Source organism: Anser brachyrhynchus, assembly GCF_964034855.1.
Source record: "Anser brachyrhynchus genome assembly, chromosome: 4".
Taxonomy (NCBI): Eukaryota; Metazoa; Chordata; class Aves; order Anseriformes; family Anatidae; genus Anser; species Anser brachyrhynchus.
The window spans coordinates 9059352-9072443 of record NC_137698.1 but is presented as its reverse complement, the minus strand read 5'-3'; the positions used below and the strand labels follow the sequence as shown (position 1 = coordinate 9072443).

General features: G+C 40.4%; 1 protein-coding gene across 16 annotated transcripts in view; it reads left to right on the top strand.

Annotated features, from left to right (window-relative positions):
- The window catches only part of BMPR1B (bone morphogenetic protein receptor type 1B), a 261476-nt gene that overhangs the window by 219287 nt on the left and 29097 nt on the right, over window positions 1-13092 (top strand). For 15 of the 16 annotated variants that reach the window (XM_080591065.1, XM_080591072.1, XM_080591073.1 and 12 more), the window contains one exon: window positions 12877-13036. In XM_080591065.1, the coding sequence (XP_080447191.1) occupies window positions 12894-13036 (143 nt within the window). In that variant the 5' untranslated portion in view covers window positions 12877-12893. Of the gene's footprint in view, window positions 1-5; window positions 1383-12876; window positions 13037-13092 lie in introns of those variants that run through there. The other variant, XM_080591067.1, reaches the window with a different exon arrangement.

The following is a 13092-nucleotide window of genomic DNA, read 5'->3' as shown; positions in this document are numbered from 1 at the left end:
AGCAGCAACAGCAATAAACTTTCCAACAAGAAATTGGATACATAATTTTCAAAAGCTCAGATATCTCGTATTTTTGTTAGTAGTTTCCAAACTTGGAATTAGATTAGATAACAATGGAGTGGAAATTAAAGTATCATTTTGTGGAGAAAAGCGTTTAAGTAGGAAATCCCATGCGCATATTGTGAATGCAGCATCTCATGTTTACAGCTTAATATCAAAAAGAAAAAAAAGCTGATAAGGAACAGTACCTATAAGTCAGCTCCATCAGTTATATACTAACTTGGAAATGGTAGATGTTATGTGTTATATGAAGGAGGTATTGTGTATTAAATGACTGTTATCTGGAATAAATGTATATTACAAGATTATCTTTCCTTGTGTTAGAGTTAAAATCTAAGTTCTTCCCAAGATGTGAAAAAATCAATAACCTGTGACCGTTGTTTTCTCTTTAAATAATATTTTTTGTTAAATACATTTGCAGATCACAATTGCAGGGTATTTTTAATACTGGTTAATTGATTGTTCCCAACTATCATGCCTCCGCCTTGGAGTTAAATATTTGCTGTCTTTCCGGCAAGGGACCAGATTTTCCTTCTCTTTGCATATAGTTATTGTTAAGTTTCCTACCTTTTTTTTGGTGTCACGCTCTCAAAAGCTAGGTATCCTAGCAGTGACTTGAAGACCTCTTTGGTGGCCCCGTCTTTAAAAAAAAAAAAAAAAAAAAGAGAGAGAGAGAGAACAAATCCCTGCCATCTGTTTTAATAAAACCATCATCTCTTCTCCAGTGGCATTTTTTATTTTGCCTACAAGGTAAACCGCGAGAAGCCTAAAAGCCATCAGCCCTTCTCTTGATTGCACTGACTGGAGACCTTGTGTTGAGCTAGATAAATGAGAACCACTGGGGTGTATCCCTGGCACAGGCAGACCCACTTTAAAGGGAGCTGGGGAGCGAAAGGGGAGCACCAGTGTGCATTTCACATCCTAACTTTGGAACCTGCTTGTAGTCATCTGGAAATAGTTACAAATCCTGTATTGCTCAACGTCTCTATTTTATTTGTAATTCCAGGATTTTCTTTTTCTTTCACCTTTCTACTGTCATATCCTATGCAGCCTGAATATTGCTTTGTGCCTGGTTGAAATAACATTGTTTGCCAGCTTACAATCAAAGGGAGTGCTGAGAAAAACAGCTGAGCTGCATTAGGCAGAGGCAGCCTGGACTGCATTTCTTTGCCGCCGAATAACACACCACAGGTGCAGGATTAGCCCAGCGCACGGTGCTGTGTTTTCTTAGCTCGAGCCCCCTGAACCACGCTCTGCCTCCTCACATGACTCTCATCTTCGGGGAATCTGGCAGCTATGTAGCGAGCCCACAGAAACTGCCCGTAAGTAGATGGCTTAGCATTCCAGCTCACAAAGTGCTTTTTTTCCCCCCCCTTCCATTTTCTTCTTTTTTTTTTTCTTTTTTTTTTTCCCTTTTTAATTTATTTTTTAAGAGTGCTTTAAAGAGACTTAAAAAAAAACCAAAAAACAATGAAGTTTTGCTGAAAGGTTATAGAGGGAAACGTGTGATTGGGGAAAAAAAAGAAAAAAAAAAAAGGCAGCTTAACTGGAGTAAGGCATGGCAGTGTGGGGCTGTCCCGTGGGGCAGCAGGCAGTCTGATGCTTGCTACGTGCCTCTTCTCTCTGCTCTTCTATGGCCATGGCGTGCCAGCGGCATTTTGTGTTTGAAGGTTGTGTTGCACCCTTCTGGGGAGTTGTCCTGAAGATCTGCAAATGCTTAGGTGCTTTTTTGTCAGTTTAGGTTTAAGGAGAGAGGTGGTATATTTCCAGAGAAAATACTGCAGCTAAAACAAAAGATTTCCAATTCTAAGAAGAGATTTTTAGAAGTCCTGATACTTGGCATTCAGCCTGACAATTTAAGAGGGAATATAATATTAATCTCTGCTTTTGAAATTAATTTAAAAGTATTTTTTTTTAAGTGATAACGACCAAGTTTGATGCCAACTTTGCATTTTGAGCATAAATTATAGAGTCGGAACTGGTTTTAGCCTTAGCAATAGGCACCTTTCTGTCTGATTTTAAAGTTATGATGGCAGCGTATAACACGTGTATGTTGGTGCTTATTAAAATCAGCATCTATTCTATGCATCTTAAACACTAATTAAAAGGAGAAATACCAAAATAACTAAAAGAAATGTATTTTTTCTCCCAGAGCTTGTTTTCATCACTGTTCATGTATAGCTGGGTGCTGAAAAAGACCAGTTTTACATTCGTCCAGAATTGTTTCTTGCTCCAAACTCTGTAGAGAATGTTTAAGAAAAGGTAGTCACACAACTCTTAAAACTTCTGTTCAAGGAGCTGTGCACGTGGGATACTAGTTCTAGCGGTGTTCGCAATAAACATTTCTTCCTTAGACACATATATGATTATGTTAAAAAACAAGCCTAGCAAACCCAGTGGGTCTGACAGCATGTTCCCTGTCTTCCGGAGGTGGCGGTGTGTGGCAGCCTGCCGGAGGGGACCAACTGATTCTTTGGTGGCAGTGCCATCAGGGGTGGATGGCACGTGCAGATGAGCTCAGCAGATGCTCTGAAGTGTGCAGACAGGGAAATGCTTTCAGGCTGCTCAAACACTTTGGGAAAACCATAGCACTTACGTCTGTGGTCAGAATTGATTATTGTTGTTTCACGCATGCAATTAATTTTGGTTTGCAATAGAGATGCCTTTCACCCCCCCCCTTTAAATGGATTGATTTGTTTTCTGTCAAAGTGAATAAGTCAATGGCATTTTATGTTGCTTTCAGCCGCGTTTGCAGAAGACAAGTTTTGTGCCTCAGTCCTCCTTCTCAAACACAGAGATCTTCTTCATTGCGTACTATTTCTATCCATGCAGCTCAGACCCCTATTCAGTGTGTGTGGTTGGGCCAACAGTAGCAGCAGTCAGTTCAGTTTGCTCTCTGCTCTGGCAGCTGAACAGTGCAAGAATTTATCCTGTCACTTGTTCAATTACTTCAAACGCCGCCTGGCCTGGTGACTTGGCAGGGTGGCATTTGCCTTGGGGTAGAAAAAGTCTCGCAGATACTCGAGTGCTTCATTCAGCAAAATTGAGTTGGTGAGTGTGTCATAACCACACGTGATTTAGGGGTGTTGATGGCATCTACCCCTGAAAAATGATCAAAACATACTAGTGCTTGCTTCAGATACCAACTAATCTGCCCTCCTGGCAGATAGATGGGCACTTGATGGAAATTCATAGGGAGCAGATGATCTGGGAAGCACTTGTGATGAGCTAAACGATAAACCAAGTTGAAAGAAAGTTATACGGAGAAACGGCCCCAAAATGGAGCTATGATTCTTTAATGTTTTTATATAAATGATTTGGATGAAGGACTCAAATGCATACTAAGTAAGTTTGTGGATGACATTAAACTGGGAGGAGCTGTTGACTCCCTTGAGGGTGGAGAGGCCTTGCAGAGAGATCTTGACAAATCAGAGGGCTGGGCAATCACCAACAATGTAAAGTTCCATAGGAGCAAGTGCTGGATTTTGTACCTAGGATGGAGCAACCCAGGCTGTATGTACAGTTTTGGGGGTGAGAGGCCGGACAGCAGCTCCACAAAAAGGGATCTGTGGATTCTGGTTTACGGCAAGTTGAACATGAGCCAGCAGTGTGCCCTGGCAGCCAGGAGGGCCACCCATACTCTGGGGTGCATCATGCACAGCACTGCTAGTTGTTGGTTGAGGGAAGTGATTGTCCCGCTCTGCTCTGCGCTGCTGCGGCCTCACCTCAAGTACTGTGTGCAGTTCTGGGCACCACTGTACAAAAAGGACATAAAACTGTTAAGAGAGTGTCCAAAGGAGGGCTACAAAGATGGTGAAGCGTCTAGAGAGGAAGGTGTGTGAAGATCAGCTGAGGTCTGTTGGTTTGTTCAGCCCAGAGCAGAGCAGGCTGAGGGGAGGCCTCATGGCGGCCTGCAGCTCCCTCACGAGGGGAGCGGAGGGGCAGGCGCTGAGCTCTGCTCTCTGGGGACAGCGACAGGACCCGAGGGAACGGCATGGAGCTGGGACAGGGGAGGGTCAGGCTGGGTGTTAGGGAAAGGTTCTGCACCCAGAGGGTGGTCGGGCACTGGGACAGGCTCCCCAGGGCAGTGGTCACAGCAGCGAGCCTGCTAGAGTTCAAGAAGTTTTTGGACAATGCTCTCAGACAGGTGGTCTGATTTTTTGGGTGGTCCTGTGTGGAGCCAGGAGTTGCACTCAATGATTCTTGTGGGTCCCTTCCAACTCAGGATATTCTGTGGTTCTATAGAATCATTTAGGTTGGAAAAGACCTTCAAGATCACCAAGTCCAGTCATCAGCCTGACCTACTGAATCCCATCACTAAAACATGTCCTTAAGAAATACCATTAAAAATAGCACATGCTTATGCTATAAGATAGCTATATAACAGCTATTTCTTCTTCCTGTGAACTCTACACAATTTGTTAAGAGAAGTGAGAGGGAACAATTACATAGCAGGATTGAAACAGGAGTTTGAGAACGATGAAGAAGGTTGCTCTCTAGGCTGATCTGGAGGTATGTATGTCACATCTACTGAAGAACAGCCAAAGCAAATCAGTCAGAAGGGCACTGGCTCCTGCAAGCGTGGCAGGGGCACCTGCTCAGTACATTTTAATGTACAGGTGCAGTTTTTGGTGTTGGAGTGAGAGAGCTAGCTGATATTTTTATCTTCCAGCCACTATATTTATCTTGACTACCGGGCATAGCATTCTTGGGTTTCTTTTCCTTGGAAAAGGGAAGAGGAGTGGTGATGATTTATTAAATGCATCTGAGAGTGCCACAGGGTGAAGGCTGTCTGTTGCTGCTTTTCTTAAATGCTTCTCATTCTCTTAATGCCTCAGTCAATCAGAGTATCATCTGAAATGATAAGAAATAAAAATCTACAGCTTGTCCATTACTATCTTTGATGCCTTCTTAAAGATCAGATAGCAAAGCATAATTCAGCATAATAACAACATCAGATTGTATTGCTTCCTGTCTGAAATTCTTTTTCTCTTGCTAGTGTTCAGGGAGGTTTTCAAGATTGCTTGCAAAGGCGTTGGCCAAATATCACGATGGTGGCATTCAGTGTTTGCTGCTGGGAACTGCAAGCACGTGTGGGGATTTGCAGCTTAAGAACAGAAGTAACAAGCTTTGGTCTGTAATAGCAATCTTCCTGTCTCTCTTTCCATAAAAAGTTGCTGAAGGTACTGTGGCACAGACCCTGAATGCTGTCTGCAGTTTAACGTCCAGACTGCTCATCTCACATCTTGTTATCTGAGCTTCCATTCCCTGTTTTGATCCAGTGATGCTCATAGATGGGGTTTTGCAGCTGAGCTTTAGTTGGTGTAGTTCATGAGTTTTGATTACGTTGGCTTGACAGTGTCCCAAGATGCTGTCAAGGAAGAAATGAAAAAGAAAGGTTTGTTACATAAAAGTGATGAGAGATAAAAATAACCCCCGTCTTTCAAATAAATTGCTTCGGCAGTTTCACTGAAATAGTTAAATTTGTTTTCTGTGGTAAGGAATATTGCAAATTTGGCAAAGACATGAGACTATCATTTAATGTGCCTTTGTACACTGTAAGCTACTATTCAGTAACTTCATTTCCATTTGAGGTTATCTTGAAAAGTAGATGTAGGCATTCAGTGTGAATCAAATTGATAAATGAAACTATATAAAGTAATTCAACCATGGCAAACCTAAATTTCTGCATGTTATCACACAAAGCTAGGCTAATGTGCATCTGAAATGTCTGATTATTTTGTAGTACCTTAATGACTAACACTTCAAGGAGAACAGAACAGGTGTGATTTAGCTGTACCTTATCTCCTCTGATTTTTTTGACAGATGGTGCTCGGTTATGACTCAGTCTTTTTCAGAATGAAGCCAGGAGAGATGGTCATTCTCAGATTGGACCCTGGATCTCAGTGTTTATGGAATATTTGTCTTAGTGGTCCAGTTTTATTACCTATTACCCTCATACATGCGTAAAACAGTAGCACTTTTCCATAAACATTCGCTAAATGTTTATTCATATTTAATGGGACAAGAACACACAATTCAGAAAAGTGTAATGGTAGATCCAGCATATGCTACTTGTAGATTTGCTGTGCTCTCAAAAAGATTAGAAAAAAGGAAAATTTTGATATCTTACTGAGGACGTGAAATACTTTTTTTTAACATTTGCAGAGATGAATGAAAAGGTAATTTATATTAAAAAAGTTTCTCTTTGGAATGGAACAATTACAAGTGGAACTAGATGATTATGAACAGTAGAATTAAGTGAGGGGTTTAATAGAATTGTAGAAATTCTTTAATAGAGGAAAGTTACAGCGGGTATATAGCTAGACTTCACTGTGTCTGGAAGGCAGGCTAAAACACTTTGCAGGGTCTTTCCTTTGGAATTTTGAAATAAGTCTTTCTTTTGTGCTTTTTTCTATCTGTTGGTACAGTATCTCATGTTATGAGAAGACAGCCAATGGGTTCTCATTTTTTCCAAATGAAAAATGACATAGATTAACCGTGGATAGCAGAAATGAGAGGAAACCAGGAAAAAGTAACACTCAATCAAACTATGATGTAATGGCGGACAGCAAATTATATGGGAGCTTTCCGTGGGTTATGACACCAAAGAAGCCTTTGCAATTTTAATTTACAAGTAATATGGCATTAATTTGAGTATTAATTTGAGGGGTCTCGTCTCAGTGGTTTTGTCACAGCTTGTTACATTCCATGCTGAACTTAACTAATAATATCAAGTATGATTAAGATAGTTTACACAGACTTTATGGGAGAAGGGTGCTTATCCTGTTCAAGCCAAATGCTAAAGCATTTTCTGAAAAAAAAAATAAATTAGTAGCAGATACATATAGCTATATTGGTATTCAGTGAGAATTCCAATAATAGGGACAGGTTATTTGTTTTTAATTTAAGAAAACTGCCTTGACAAATTGTTTAAATTATATCTGATTGTAACCCTTGCTATTTACATCATGAATGAAAGCAAAAACATCCAAATTTTGAACTATAGAGATGAGAAGGTTGTACATGCTTTGGTGCATAGCAACTCCAACAGAGGTGTAAAATGAAGCAAATCATACAAGATAAACCCAACACTGCTACATTTCTGTTAGTATGCCATTTTATTACAATGGGTATATGTATATCAGATTAAAGCTATTTTCAATCACCATTTGATGCCAACCTCATTTGAAGCTCCCTAGTGCAATACAGTCATACACTGAAAAGGAGTGCATGTTGTTTTCATTTTTCTGGTATTTTTAATGCCAGATTTTGTTTACTGTGCTTTTGGATCAATTGTGCAGGTCTTGGCATCTGGCCTTTCCTAGTTTTGTATGGTAGCCTTGAATATCGAGCAAAAGGAGACTGTCATGATCCTTTTTTCCTTCTTTGTTATTATAATTGTCACCAATAAAAAATGTTTTACTGTTACCTCTTGACCATTTTACACAGTAGATCAGGCTGAGTTAAGAGGTATAATTTATTTCAACTTCTTGAACTGTAGTGTGTTTTCATTACTGACTATTTGCCAAAAAATATCCCATGGAAATTCTTTTATCTGATGACTGCAAAGTGCAGTGAGTTAGCAGTTAGTTATTTCCCTTTCTCTTAAAACAATCATGTCCATGGTGTAACACTGGCCTTGTGGGAAGTCATCAAGCTGCAGTTCATGATGTAGTATAGGAAACCCTAGCAGGGTGTTGTGTGATAGTTTCATACTTTAATACAAGTATGATTTGATGAAAAGCTCACTAGCTGTATAGGCCAGTGTAGGCTATAGATGAAGTAACCTTGTGGCTTAAAACCATTGAACGGAAATTCTATCAAGTTGACTGTTTTGCTACCTTCTGACCTAAAGTAGATTTAGAAGTTTTCTTTAATTCTTGTTCAGATGCTTTTGCGTATTTAATTTCCAGTCCAAAGGGCCTTTCCGTAATACTCAAAGCTTCCTACATGTACCTTCTCAGAAGCAGCAAACATATCTTACTGTCAGTGAATGATGTAAGCTACTTTTTTTTTATAAGCATGGGAAAATATGAATGAATCATACTGTGTTAGTATGATGCTTCAAATACTGTGTAGAAAGAATAATCACAGTACTTTTTTTTCATCATTTAATTGTTTGTGGACCTTAATATCTATTTTAATAAGAAACAAGTCTGACTTTTACTCCTGGCAAACCCATGCAAAGGTTATAGAAGATCTGCTTTTATACTGTGATAGCTAGCTAGCACGTAAATCACATGGCTGCGGCACAGAAGTCAATCTGTTGAGGCAACTATTGCTAATTATTTATCCTCAGGGAACAAGGTGGCTTAAGATTTGGACTCCAGTAACAGAGTACAGAGCTTTTCACCTCCTTCATTACTGGACTTGTTGAATCAGGGTAGTGCCCAAAAGTCATTACCATCCGATGGCTCTGGGCCTGTGTGAAATGAGTTATTGGGCTTTATCCAGGTTCTAGTGGAGAAATTCCTGTCCAAGTCGCATAGCTACGGCTACAGCTGGCAAGGGTTGGAGTACTTATTGGCAGCCACAGCAGAGAGCTTGAGGACTGAATATATATTAGATGTGCTCTCTAGATGGGACTTTTATGCTCTTACATGGATCAATGCAGAGAAGCTTAAATAGATGGTTTTCTTTTTGTGTCTGTGGGTACCACCATCTTGCAGACAGCATCATTTAAAAAACAAAATGTATCTCATGCTGAGGGTTACTTCACTGTGGCTGTGGAGTGAGGTTATGTAATCAGTTTTCTATCATTAAAAAGAGAAATCGAATAACAGTGAAGGGGTTTGACACACAGGAAAGGGGAATTTAGTATTTAGATACTTAGTGCTCTAAGATTACCATGAAGTCTAGGAGGAATGGGAACCAAAAGTGAAGAATATTTCTAAGGCGGCTTATTTGTTGACATGAGGGTTAGTGGGGTTTTAGACTAGACACGTTAGTCATTCCTATAGTCATCCAAGGTAATGCTTCCATTTTACAGCACATTACAATGTTTTCCTCACTCTCTTCCTGCTGACTTCATGATCTTCCTAGTCCCACCTTTTGGTAAAGTTCACCTTCAAATATGATAGAGAATCCCAGGTGAAGCACAGAAGCTACAGATAGACACTAACATTTGGAAAAAACAAACAGGCATACCTCTTCTGGGCACACAATTCCCTTTCTCAGTGGACATTCATGACAGAGGGCATCACATCACAACTGAGTCTGAGTGGTTCCAGTCCTACAGAGGAAAATCTCTCACAAGCAGTACTCCAAATAGACTTAAGAGCCCTGGTGGACACCTGCTTGTTCTTGTGGTGGAAGGTACTTTGTACATGCTCATGAACCTCAGTAGAGAAGCAGAGAAAAATCAACTAAACTTGATGTTGTATAGGTCTGAAGGTACAGACTCTTAACTGTTTAATTCCCCAGTGTAGCCAGTGAGTTTCTCAGCAGCGTGCAAGAACCTTGCTTCTGCTACCTCTTTTTCTGCAGTTGTTCTACATTGTCCTCCATTCAGTGGGGATGGGAAACCGGCTATAATAAGCAACAGAATAGGATATAGCAGAGAAGCAGCCAAGTTCAAATGGGATAGAATCCCTTGCATTCAGGGCGCTTGGACATGGGTCCTTCAGAGAGCTTTTCAGCACCAAAAGGGCTAGACAGAGCCCTTTAATTTCTAGACAGAGCCAGGTCTGCATGAACTGGATGCGTTTGTTACAGCATGGCAGCAAAAGCAAGAGCAGTAGGCTGTTAGCCATCCCAACTGTGTGTTTCACACCTGAGATCAGGAAGAACTTGTTTCCAGACTCTGGAAAGCTCTTGTCATGATGGGATTCTTCCTACAAGTTACAGTTCTTGGAAGGGACTGCTGAAAATCTTTCTGCTCTGAAGTCAAGCAGACGTAAGTTTCAGTGGGGGTCTCTTGAATTCTAACTGAGCAGGAGGAAATTTCCTAAGTGGTCCTGAGTCACCTGTTGGGTGAGACATCTGAATTTCAGAGACAAGAGCCCATCTCTTTAGCTATGACTCAAGAATTTAAGGAAAGGAACAACAAGATAAAGCGAGAAGGATTTTTCTTTATAGATGAAAAAGGGCCTGAGAGTATCCTACTCGTACCTCTTTTAATTATATTTGATTTCATGCATTAGACACTGAACTGCAATGATTTTCCACTAGTTTTGACCTGGGCATGAGCAGGAAACAAAATCTTAGGCTACATCCCCTATTTCAATCTCTTGGAAGTGTAAGTATGAATACCAACCAGCCTAAATCATACTAAGTTTTCCTCAAACCAAATTATCTCTCTCAACAGCCACCTGTGGTTTTGACAGTACTTCAGATTTCAGATTATAGTTCAGCAGCTCCCACCTGCCTCATTTTACCCAGGGATACAAACAGGTCTAGAGATGTAAGCTGCTGTTTACAGCAAGTTCTGCAGGAGCTGTTCTTGATCCTATCCCTAATGAGCGGTGGGCACAAACTGCATTGGGGCACAACTCTTATTTATTGAAAGAGGTAACAAACAACTAAATGCCCTCCTTATAATACATACAACTGTAGGTTAAACTTAACTTTTTTTTTTAATATTTCAAAGTGCTGAAGCTTTTCTTTTTTTTAATGCTAGGTGTAAAACGCTTTCATTTTTGCATTCTTCCTTTGTTGAATAAAGACCCTGCTGAAATTGTAGATACCGTGTTGAAGAAGTGCTTACACAGGGCACAGGATTTCACTCAGTTGCCTCGTGAGCTAGAAGGTCATTGTGTTGCTATATGAGCTTGAAATTTGAAAATTCTTGACAGGAATATTAATAATTGAATATTCCCTATCCAGTAGTAAGAAGGTAAATCTGATTGAAAGAACTTATTTAATCTCCAATCCTGTGACCCAGGGAGCAAACATCTCTTGATACTAATTTGCTGTATACAAGCTGCATTTTAAATTTTTATGTTGTGAGAAACAAACAGTGCATTTTCCCTTAAACACCTGCTGCATCTTAAGTTACAGCTATGAGCAAATAAATATGCAATGCATCTTGAGTGAACTAAACCACTGAGTTCTAATTTTGTCAAGATTTTAAAAGTATATTCAACAGCCACTTGTGTCATGAATGCAATTAATATCTTGATGCTGGGTACAAGAGTTAAAAGCCCATACTTTGTGTATGCTTCATAATGAGTTTTCTGGTTTGACTTTCTGAAGACGTGAACTAATCAAAACCTCAAATTGGTTTCAATGGGATGTATAGGTACTGAACAAATCTAAAGACCAAGCCATATGAGTTTTGTATTTCACAGATGTTATAATCTGGTATGGTGAATGATTGTATTTCACGTGCATTGCCCTAATACTAATATGCAAGGAGTGCATGATCTTCAGAAAGCTAACATTTGTCTGAATACTATGTCTTTAAGTATAAAGCCCCACTTTCCTCGGAGCTAAGAAGTTTCAGCTTTTCCCCCAGTTTGCTAGGGACAGCTCACATGAAGAAAACTAGAGCACACCTGCCAGTTGTTGCCAGTGCCTTTCTTATGCAAGGCTTTCCTGCCAGAGCTGGCAGAAGACAGTAGGACATGAAGCTGGGAGGTAACATGCATCCACACCCAGAAGCATAGGCTAGGCTTCCTTAGTCCTCCTAAGGGCATGGGCTGCTTGATCAGCCCTGCTCATTCTCCAGTCTCTGCTTCAGTGCCTTTCAGCTTGTTCTCAGTCGTTGCTTTCCATCTAAGCCCTGAAATAGATGCTTGTTCCCATCACCTCTGCCTGTTTGTCTACCCCATCTCTCCCTAGGGAGCTGAAGAGGATAGAGTTTTCTGTCAGCTCCACAATATATCAGTTCCGGTGATGGAGATATGAGGAGGATTTTAATTAGAGCCAAATGGTATTGTACAATAATGCCAATTGTTTCTGAAAACTTAACAGTAGATGAAGAATTTCAAGCCTGCTCTTCAACTACTCTGTTGGAGACAGTGTTCATAAGGGAGCCTTTAGTAAGAATTCTTACAGGGAAGCAAGAGGAAAGTGAGAAACTGCCAGTTGAAGCTTTTCATGCTGATCTCATTTTGTCTTTGAGACTTAAAATATTCACAAGCACCAAAAGCTGATATTTGAGTAGAACTGGGGCAGGGGGAAGAGCAAGTCACTTAAACAGCTCCTAGCCCCTCACCAGCATCTCTAGCTCTACTGCACCAGGTCCATGTTTCAGTACTCTGATATTTTCAGGAGTAATCACCTCCATGGATTTCAGCATTTTTCATTCTAGGACATGTTCTTGCATTTGACTTGGTTTATAGATTTTTAAAGAATATGAACTGTTTTTCCTTGTCTTTCAAGTAGTGCTTGTACAACTCAGTGACAAAGTGCTGTTGAACTTGAAAAAACATCACTTTCTGTTAAGTCTTTGCTAAATTGCATGTCCATGTTCTGCTCTGCCTTGAGTACTGTAAATCCCGCTGTTTTAGTTTCAATGAGTGTAGATGTGTGCCAAGTATAGAGACAGAAAGTGCAAAGGTGTAATCAAGGATCTGACCTATGTAGTGCAATAGGAGAAAAGCCACACTCCAGTCTGAAAAGCACACCATCTCTCTGCAATGCTGCCAGCAGCAGAAATTGAATATCAGCACCTTTGATCTAAGGTCACTGAGGCCCAGTAAACCTCACACACCACAGTGACTATTTGAGTCGTCTAGAGAAAACTGTTCTGTAGTGAATTCCTGGTTCAAATAGCTTTCTCAAATTTTGATGGGTAGGAATACTTTAAACCATTCATTCCAAGTCTTGAAATCATGCCTTGAATTTTTTCTCTTCCCCCTTAATTTCTAGCCAGTTTTCTGGACAACATGCCCTTGAGAAGCTCCAGTAAGTTGAGCATGGAAAGCAGAAAAGAAGATGGTGAGAGCACAGCACCTGCCCCTCCACCAAAGAAGCTGTCTTGTCAGTGCCATCACCATTGTCCAGAGGACTCTGTCAACAGCACCTGCAGGTTTGTGAAACATATGTGGTTGTAAAACCTGGGAAAACTTGTTTGTGGTAGTTCTG